At 45.2% G+C, this 10,394-nt stretch overlaps 1 protein-coding gene across 1 annotated transcript; it reads left to right on the top strand.

Annotated features, from left to right (window-relative positions):
• The first annotated feature begins 361 nt into the window (after window positions 1–361).
• Window positions 362–9,184, top strand: frzb (frizzled related protein). Its single transcript, XM_060827347.1, has 6 exons — window positions 362–1,216; window positions 1,866–1,925; window positions 5,271–5,336; window positions 7,575–7,779; window positions 7,884–7,947; window positions 8,315–9,184. Exons 1-6 carry the CDS (start codon window positions 763–765, stop codon window positions 8,456–8,458), a joined length of 993 nt encoding a protein of 330 aa, XP_060683330.1. The 5' UTR covers window positions 362–762; the 3' UTR covers window positions 8,459–9,184.
• Window positions 9,185–10,394: the final 1,210 nt, after the last annotated feature.

Here is a 10,394-nt window from a genome sequence, read left to right as displayed (position 1 = left end):
ATGCAAATTGTAATTTTAATCACTTCAAACTTTGAACATGGTATGTTATCCTTGTAACTATTCTATTATGACCCATCCTAATAAATCAGCCACAGGGCTCGACTTTCCTGGTGCCTTGAGGATATTTTCTCTTTATGTTCCAGTCTGCGAACTCCTCTTTCAGGAGGTAAGTGGAACCCTTGCTGGAGCATTGTTCTGGGGGTATTTCGTGCTTTTGTGTTTGTTCTGCAAGCAGAAAGTCAAAGCTCAGTTTGTGTGCTACTTTCTGTAAACCGCCTGTTGTGTACCCAGCAGTCAGAGGCATTGGCAGTGAGCTTGACCTAAGAAAACATTCACTGCCTGAACAAGAGACAATGTGAACACGCCCAGAAAGCACGAGGAACATATTTTATTGGTGATTTAAAATAAAATCATAAACTCCAGACCTGACTGTCATTTGACTGCATCTCAAATGGAACAAGACAAGATCGCGTCATAGGGCTGCTGTTAGAAAAGTTATAAAAGTGCAGTTAATGTAGACGCACTCATTAGGCGCTGGCTTGAGAGAGAGAGGGCGCCCTGTTTCCTCTGAAAGATACAAGGATTCCAACAAACTCCCCCTCCCCTGGTGACTGAGAGGCGGGAAGGGGATAGCGACAGGGCGTTGGAAAGGACAGTTTCCTCAAATAAAAAAAAACACTCCGGCTGGGCTGAGATACCGAGCGGGGGTGGTTCCCGGTCGCAGGGATCCAGGACAGTTGGATAGCAGCTCCCCGGGTGAAGATGCTGCGCTCTGGGCTTTGCTTCGCCTTGTTGTGGATGAGTTGCCTGGCTCTGGCCCGCAGGGCAGAAGCCGCAGCGTGTGAGCCAATCCGGATCCCCATGTGCAAGCCAATGCCCTGGAACATGACCAAGATGCCGAACCATCTGCACCACAGTACCCAGGACAATGCCGTGCTGGCGATCGAGCAGTACGAAGGGCTGGTGGGCATCCAGTGCAGCCCAGTGCTGCTGTTCTTCCTGTGTGCCATGTACGCGCCCATCTGCACCATCGACTTCCAGCATGAGCCCATCAAGCCGTGTAAGTCGGTGTGCGAGAGGGCGAGGGACGGCTGCGAGCCCGTCATGAGGAGGTACAACCACAGCTGGCCGGAGAATCTGGCCTGCAATGACTTCCCGGTGTACGACCGCGGAGTCTGCATCTCTCCCGAAGCCATCGTGACAGCCGATGCACCCGGTGAGTTTGAGCAGCGCTGTGGGGCGAGCAACTACCGCGGGGAGCTGGCTTACAGAAAGCCCGAAGAGCTGGAAGAGGGGAGTTTCTTTTGTGAAGAAAACTGGAAGCCGGGCGATTCACTGCGGTGGGAACGGGACGGTCATTTTGAAGCGTTTTGCAACGGGTTAAACTTTCCAACTAAATTCTAAGTGCGCACATTTTCTCTACTTAGTCCCTATAAGTTACAAACCACACAACACCAGGTTATAGTCCCAACAGGTTTATTTGGAAGCACACTAGCTTTCGGAGTGCCGCGCAGTGACTTGACTGAATGGCAGTCTCTGGGACCTTTTCCCTTTCACCCGCCAACAGTGCAGCTCCTGAAGCAGGGGCCTGATTGTGTCATTCGCACGTTTTCCCCGGACCATCAGCAAGTCATCACCAGCTTGGTGTCTGTCAGGGAGGGTGGGGGTCATCTCTGTGGGGACTTTAGGATTTTCCTCCCCAGTAAGATGAACCACCACCCAATCCTAATTTTACTTACCCAAAACATACACAATGTACTAACCAGTTTGGACGCTTTCATTCCATTTGATCAATTTCTCAGCAACTCAAAATCTTTATAAAAAATAAAAATGTAACGGAGTTACTTTTTTTTTGTCTTTTAAAGAAACAGTCCCGGACCTGTCCGTGCATTCTCCCATTAATAACTGCAGGAACCTGGGAGGTGGTAAGTCATGATGTTCACCTTGCCATCAGAGCCTGTCTGAGGTTAAACTTGCACTTGGTCTACATGCGAAATCAATATTTCGAAGGAAACAAAAACGGGTAAAGCTGTCAGGAGGAGTGGGCATTCCACATCATCAGCGCAATTGAAGAGTAGGAAAGCAGGAACCAGACCGTGTGCCCCTGGTGTAGTCCTGAATGTCCGTGCTGTGTGAAAGCCCCTCCATTATTGGTGAAAGGGGCCAACCTGTATAAACAGCTTCTGGCAACAAAGCTTCAGCCTGCCGAGTGAACCCATTGAGTGATAATCCCTAATATTTGATTAAGCCAGGTACGGGAGTCCAAAACTAGAGGTTTAGGGTGAGAGGGGAAAGATTTAAAATGGTCATGAGGGCCAACTTTTTCACACAGAGGGTGGTACGTGTATGGAATGAGCTGCCAGAGGAAGTTGGGACAATTGCAACATATAAGAGGCATTTGGATGGGTATATGGGTTTGGAGGGATATGGGCCGGGTGCTGGCAGGTGGGACTAGGTTGGGTTGGGATATCTGGTCGGCATGGACAGGTTGGACCGAATGGTCTGTTTCGGTGCTGTACATCTCTATGACTCTATGTTTCCAACCTCCGATCTTTAAAACTGCAAGGCGTCGCTAACCACTACATAGGCACCAGCCTGTGCGGGGGTGACCGAGAGCTATCCAACTTGAAGGATGTAATAGTTGGCTGTTCAGGGCCAAGCTGGCGGCTGCTGGGTGTGCCACCTTCTCCAAGCGTCAAGTAAGTCAACCGAGAAGGGGCACCCTTAGAGCTGGGAGTTCACTGACCAGCGGACCGCTTTATGGAGAAGCTGAATTTTCATTCCAAACAAATGCGGACAGTGGATGGAAAGGCAGAGCTGCCCCAGGGGCGGGGAGGGAAGAGCGCGGTTGCCAATTGAGAAAGTATAGGGGAAGTCAAATGTTTCAGTCTGCTGTACACCTTGCACTATCTTCATCTTACTGCTACTCTTGACAGTCTAGGATCCCACTTGGTAGCCCAAAGAGCTCACAGTGTGAGGGGAACCGCCGTGTCCCAGGACTCGCCCTTCATGCCACACATTATCTTGTTGCACACAGTTGGCCACTGCACCTTTCCAAATGCACACAGAGATCCCTCACAGCCTGACTCTGTGCAAACTTGGTGCAGCTATATGCACTTGGCGCTCCAACTGAGAGATTACAATCCCCGCAGTGTGGAAACAGACCCTTCGGCCCAACAAGTCCCCACCGACCCTCCGAAGAGTAACCCACCCAGACCCATTCCCCTACCCTATACTTACCCCTGACTAATGCACCTAACCTAGGCATCCCCAAGCACCATGGGCAATTAGCATAACCAATTCACCTACCCTGCACAACTATGGAGTGTGGGGAAAAAAATAGGAGCACACCCCACGGGGATAATGTACAAAACCCACACCGTTACCCAAGGTGGGAATCGAACCCAGATCCCTGCTGCTGTGAAGCTGCAGTAGTAACCACTAAACCACCGTGTCACCCAAAGAGCTCAAGCCTCTTGTGAGGGTGATATCTTTCCCAGTCCCTGCTCTGGATAAGTGACACGTTGGAGTTGTTTCTTTCAACAAGGAGAGTTCAGTTGTCGCACCATCGGAATCTTGTTCAAGTGACAACATTCACGTTCCCAAACCTCCCTCACCGCGTCGGCTCCAGCCACACTGGGGCCAGCGTCAGTGATATTAAAAAATAAGGCTTACTTCACCCTCAGTGAGGGCGGTGAGGTGTGTGTCAGAAACTACCCCCCAGTTACTGAGTAAAGCAAACACCTATATTCCCATTGAAGAGGATGTTTGAAGGAACGCCTGATAAAGAGATGGGGGTCAGGATTCGTGGCGAGACACGCCCACATGTCCCCGTGAGACCTCAGCACTGAGGACGGTCCCTCAGCAAAAAGAGGGAGGTGCTTGTGCTTTGTAAACTCGCACGCTTCTTTTTTGCCCGGGGACACAAATCAGCCTCTGGAAAGCTCCATTGGCAGATTTATTACCCGAGCTGCATTGACTGTGCTCTCTCCTTCCTCCTGTCGCTGGTACTTGGCGCTGCCGTGTTGTTCCAGGAGCAGACTCTGGGAAATGCTGGCCTCCCAATAAATCATGGCTTCTGGCTGGCAGCACAAGAGTTGCTCTGTGAAGGGCTGAGAATGAAGCAGGCGTCAGTGCAGATGGAAGCTGCAGGCGGCTGCCCGGTGTAAAAACGCATCAGGGAGTGCAGGAGTCAAAGATTATCGGGGAGGGAGCATGTACATTCCCAGGGGGGATTGGGAGAAAGCACGCTGCCCTCAATGTGGGGAGAGGGAGGAGAATTCCTCATCGACAGGAAAAGATAACTATCCGATGTGACATTGTTGAGGGAGTAGTGAAAGTGTTAAATCTGGGCAAAGCCACTCACCTTTCCTACATTCTTCAGAGTAAGCATTTCAATTATTCGCCATGAACTTAGTCCCAATGCCCAACCTTTAATGCAAAGATTGATGATCTTACAAGGAAGCATTTCCCCAGACTCGCTTCTATTTTCTTACAACGTTTATCTTGGGAGGGAGGGGGTGGGGGGGGGGGGGGGGGGGAGGAATCAGGTGAAGTGATGGAGAGACTTTACAAATAAATATATTCACCATTGTCCTGTAGTACCCAATTCTCCTATGCCATGGCCAATCCCTACCACTCAGCAAACATCAAACAGTGTGCAACTTGCTCTCATTAGCTAATCCCCGACACAATATTTAAACTTCTTAATGATAATACTGCTTTACCAAGAGCCTTCTGCCCTCTGGTTCCCTACTATCCCAACCTTCCTATATTAACGGGCATTCAGGTACCTCATACAATCCTAGTATGATAACACCTTACTGATATGCGACTGGCAAAGGGGAAGTGCTGGAACCATGGAAGTTCTCATAGACCAGATACTTCCAGAGACCCTGACGTAACTTGTGTCCCAGGCTCGCATTCAGATGCGCTAGTGTCCTAGTCAGTGACTGTTCTCTCCCTTCCTCAAAATATACTTTATTCCCAAAAGGTAACACTGATAATTTCTTTCCTGAATTTACATGAACCATCCCGCTATGCTTTCCATTGTGTAGTCACAATATTAATGGCACTCTATTCCCTGATGCCTTTCACACTGCCCGATCCCTATATAAATATCCAGGGAATACTGTGACGACTGGAGGTTGTTTGGATAGTATTTCCTAGGGACAGAGTACTGAGTCCATCTTTAAGGCTAGAGTGAGGTGGTAACTGGTTCAATTGACAGCCTCTGGACACTTCACCTACCATCTCTGCTCTCTCTACAGACAGCTGCAAGTGTCCACCAGTAAAACTCACTCAGAAAGTTTACCTGAAGAATAACTACAATTATGGTAAGCGACCTTTATTGGGACAAAAAAAAAGGGGGGGGGCAGTGCTGGAGAGTGTTCCTCAAACAAATTCACTTATACATTTGAATGTAGTAGTTCGCGTTATCCATCAGGGATCCATGTGCAAATTCTGTTATCTACAGTTTTAAGAAAATGATAGATTTCTGACAATTCTGAAATTCAAACTAAATCAAATGATGTTATGTAAAATAAGAATTTTAGTTTGTTCCATGGGATTTCGGTGGCACCGTCTAAATGTGTTAAAAGTTAAACCCCACAATCTGCTTGGAAGGACATATTGGGTCCATAATATTTACCAGTTAGCCAGATTATTTTCACCCTTGACTAAGTAATGCCGCTACTAAATAAGACCATAAGACAGAGGAGTGGAAGTAAGGCCATTCGGCCCATCAAGTCCACTCCGCCATTTAATCATGGCTGATGGGCATTTCAATTCCACTTACCAGCATTCTCCCCATAGCCCTTACTTCCTTGTGACATCAAGAATTTATCAATCTCGGCCTTGAAGACATTTAGTGTCCCGGCATCCACTGCACTCTGCGGCAATGAATTCCAAAGGCCCACCACTCTCTGGCTGAAGAAATGTCTCTGTATTTCAGTTCTGAATTTACCCCCTATAATTCTAAGGCTGTGCCCACGGGTCCTAGTCTCCTCGCCTAACGGAAACAATTCCCTAGCGTCCACCCTTTCCAAGCCATGGATTATCTTGTAAGTTTCTATTAAATTTCCCCTTCACCTTCTAAACTCCAATGAACACAATCCCAGGATCCTCAGCCTTTCCTCGTAAGTTAGACCTGTCATTCCAGGGATCATCCGTGTGAATCTCCGCTGGACACGCTCCAGTGCCAGTATGTCCCTCCTGAGGTGTGGAGCCCAAAACTGGACACAGTACTCCAAATGGGACCTAACCAGAGCTTTATAAAGGCTCAATAGCACATCGCTGCTTTTATATTCCAACCCTCTTGTGATAAACGACAACATTACATTCGCTTTCTTAATCACGGATTCAACCTGCATGTTTACCTTTAGAGAATCCTCGACTAGCACTCCCAGATCCCTTTGTACTTTGGCTTTATGAATTTTCTCACCGTTTAGAAAGTAGTCCATGCTTGTATTCTTTTTTCCAAAGTGCAAGACCTCACATTTGCTCACATTGAATTTCATCAGCCATTTCCTGGACCACTCTCCCAAACTGTCTAGATCCTTCTGCAGCCTCCCCACTTCCTCAGTACTACCTGCCTGTCCACCTAACTTCGTATCGTCGGCAAACTTCGCTAGAATGCCACCAGTCTCTTCATCCACATCATTAATATATAACGTGAACAGCTGTGGCCCCAACACTGAACCCTGCCGGACACCGCTTGTCACCGGCTGCCATTCCGAAAAATAAACTTTTATCCCAACTCTCTGCCTTCTGTCAGACAGCCAATCCTCAATCCATGCCAGTAGCTCACCTCGAACACCATGGGCCCTCTCCTTACTCAGCAGCCTCCCGTGTGGCACCTTATCAAAGGCATTTTGGAAGTCTAGATAGACCACATCCACTGGGTTTCCCTGGTCTAACCTACTTGTCACCTCTTCAAAGAATTCTAACAGGTTTGTCAGGCACGACCTCCCCTTACTAAATCCATGTTGACTTGTTCTAATCCGACCCTGCTCTTCCAAGAATTTAGAAACCTTATCCTTAACGATGGATTCTAGAATTTTACCAACAACCGAGGTTAGGCTAATTGGTCTATAATTTTCCATCTTTTGTCTTGATCCTTTTTTGAACAAGGGGGTTACAACAGCAATCTTCCAATCATCCGGGAATTTCCCTGACTCCAGTGACTTTTGAAAGATCTCAACCAACGCCTCCGCTACTTCCTCAGCCACCTCCCTCAGAACTCTAGGATGTAGCCCATCAGGGCAATGATTTGTCAATTTTAAGACCTTTTAGCTTTTCTAGTGCTGGGTAAACCGTGGAGGTTTGACATAGAAAGTGTTAGAATTGCTGCCGCGCCTAAACTCATACTGAGTTTGCACAAATTTGGTAAGAACGGTCAATTTCCTGGCACAGAGCCCAGGGCTTATCAAACTGCTGTGAGCAGAGAGGAAATGAAATGAGCTCCAAGCACCGATGGCTCCCCATCAATATGCTGCTGAGATGAGGCGCTGTGCGCCAGTAAACGCTGTCTTTGTGTGTGTGTGTATGTTTTTAAATTGGGAGTCTCATTCCAGTCATTCGTGCCAAAGTGAAAGAGGTGAGAAATAAATGTCACGACGTCGCCACGACGGTGGAAGTGAAAGATGTCCTGAAATCTTCCCTGGTGAATATCCCAAAGGAAACGGTGACGCTTCACACGAGTTCGGCGTGTCTCTGTCCTGAAATTAAAACCAATGAGGAGTATATTATCATGGGCTACGAGGATGAGGAGAGAGCAAGGTACACACAGACATCTTGCACTGTTGCAAGCCTGTTGTGACTTTTGTTTGTTGCTGGGGAATTTAATTGAGTTGCACTCGGTGCTTTTTTTCTTCATTCCGCAGATTACTTTTGGTGGAGGGTTCCATAGCTGTGAAATGGAAGGATCGACTTGGGAAAAGGATCAAGGTAAAACTCTGTGGGTGCTGGAGGTCTGATACAACAGCAGAAAATGCTGGAAATACTCAGCACATCTGGCCGCCCCTTTTTAGAGAGTGAGACAGGTTCTGTCGAAACCAACCACGCCCTGGTTCTTTCTGTATAGAGGCACTGTGTATTTCCAGCATTGTCTGTGCTCCAGATCGCGTTATACCATCCATCTCTCTTTTCATTTTGGTTTTGACCATTAAAGAAAGGTCATGATCATACTTGGCGGGAAAATGCACCGAGAGTGTTGAACGCCCTTAGCTTTCGTTGATTTTCCAGTGTTCGAATTTCTGAAAGCGAAATCTTCGTGTATGATCTGTGAGTTAAACTGGTGTTTTGTCAATATCAGAACTGGGACCAGAAACTCCGCCAGGATAGGAGAAAAGGGAGGAGCGGCCTACAAAACAGAGAGAAGCGTCTACAGCCCAGAGACACAGCAGTTGCATCCAAACAGAGGAGCAAAAGCAGGAATGCAAAGGCAGCACGTCAGTAAACATTTTGCACGAGAAGTCCTTCGGACAATATAAAAAAATGTCTGCATTCTTGGAGTGGCACAAGAAAATTGCACTATTGCACGTATGTCCTAATAACGACTATGAAATTTAGCTATTCTATAACTTTGTCTTTTTGTCCTTTTTTGCACGATTATTAGTGTTATAAAAACGAAAGCAGCATCGAATCCCTGCACTGTCCTCGTTTGTGAAGACTGTCTCAGAATACGCTGGGAGTGAGTTTGACGAGCTGCTATTAATCCGATGGTACACATTTATTGCGTTTCTAGGTTACGCAACCCTGAGACTGTGGTCACATATTTCATTGAAAGAATGTCTGAACAAGGGTCTGGAGTGTGTAAGGATCAGAATGTTCTGGTATCGTTGATGTCTCAAGGCCAAGATTGTTTAGCCCCCAAAAAACAGAATGGTTGCATGTCAGATCTGATGACCCTGATGATGATGTATGTACAAGTTGCTCATTTAAGGCAGAAGCATAGGGACGACCAACAGCACTTGTAAAACAAACACTGGATATAAACATGCCAATATTATTTGGTTGCTTGTTTCATCAGCCTTATCCAATTATATCTACAATTAGTATCAGAGAAAAACGTACAAACTGCAAGATGATTGTGTGATAGAAAGAAACGAAGCAAAGCTTGCATTTAAATTAGTTTTAAAATGTTATGTTTTATGAACTATTAAATAAATAACTTTCAAAATCATTTGACTGAGTTTATTGATGAAAATGCAAGCCCACTCCAGTACTACGGATACAAGAAACAATGATTTAGTGCAGCTTTATTTGTGACCTTCCACTAAAGGCACTCTGAGAGTGAGGTCACCGCTATAATACATAGAATTTGATTTAAGTTTTCAAGCCTTCAAAACAAGGTAGTTTAGTGATTAAAGTAGTGACATTTAATTTTATGGCTAATAGTTTCCAAAGCTGAATATTTTGAAGCATGATAAAGTTCCAAATACAGTAATGTGTTAATTAGTTTTTTTTATTTCGAATTATTTCTTCTTTACCTAACCTGTATTAACTTTATCTGACAATCTTAAATGGATTAGACTGTTAGAAACCCTAAGCCAAACTTTTACTGCTTGAAAGAAGACTTAATTCAATAAGACAAAACAAATGATTGTTTTTTTTTCATTTTCCCAGACACACATCAGTTCTGTGAGGTTATCTGATTAGAAAATCAGCTGAAAATGCCAAAACCCAGCAACATTATTTGAGTGACATGGTCCAACTATTTGAGCCAACAAGCATTTGAGAGGAAAGCAGATACAGTGCTCCTTGTGTTACAGGTTACTTGATCAAATATAAAGATGAACAAATTGTTTGTTGTACGGAGTTAAATACACTTGTTTATTCAAAGTTAGCTCAACGCACAATTCCCAGGGCAAGGGATAGATTATATCGACATAAATGACATAATGATAGTCAAACTTTTAGTAACTGACAACAATATATGAGTTGGATTACGAACCCAGTTAATGTATGTCCATGTAGCATCAAAGCATAAGATTGGATTAAGATGTCACCATATATCCTGCCAGTGCCAGTGATTTTGAGATTTAGTAAAATGATAGCAAACTGTTAATTTAACAAAACACGGCTCACAAACAGAATTTGATCCAGCTAATTAAATGTTACATAAATTAGATTATTATAAACTGAACTTATTATAGTTTTATGTTTCAACTGTTTTTGTTTCTGAATTACAGTTTTAACCACTTTCTGGACCAATCCATGTCAACATAAAATATCCATGACTAGGTAACTAAGGTTTTGTAGCTCCCACTCATGTCTTTTAATAGTTTCCTTGTGTTTAGCTCAGTAACAAGGAAAAAAATCTGAATGTTTAAAGACACAACCTATTGGCAAACTTGCAGTTAAGTAGGAAAAAAGAAATAGCATTACACTTT

This window comes from Hemiscyllium ocellatum, chromosome 7 (assembly GCF_020745735.1).
Source record: "Hemiscyllium ocellatum isolate sHemOce1 chromosome 7, sHemOce1.pat.X.cur, whole genome shotgun sequence".
NCBI lineage: Eukaryota > Metazoa > Chordata > Chondrichthyes > Orectolobiformes > Hemiscylliidae > Hemiscyllium > Hemiscyllium ocellatum.
This window is presented reverse-complemented; position numbering and strand designations above follow the sequence as displayed.

Bases quoted from the DNA above. Each gene is read 5' to 3' on its own strand.
- frzb (XM_060827347.1), top strand. From the start codon at position 763: ATGCTGCGCTCTGGGCTTTGCTTCGCCTTGTTGTGGATGAGTTGCCTG. The intron at 1,217-1,865 runs GTGAGTTTGAGC...TGTCTTTTAAAG, and splicing joins CGTGACAGCCGATGCACCCG to AAACAGTCCCGGACCTGTCC. The intron at 7,780-7,883 runs GTACACACAGAC...TTCATTCCGCAG, and splicing joins GAGGATGAGGAGAGAGCAAG to ATTACTTTTGGTGGAGGGTT.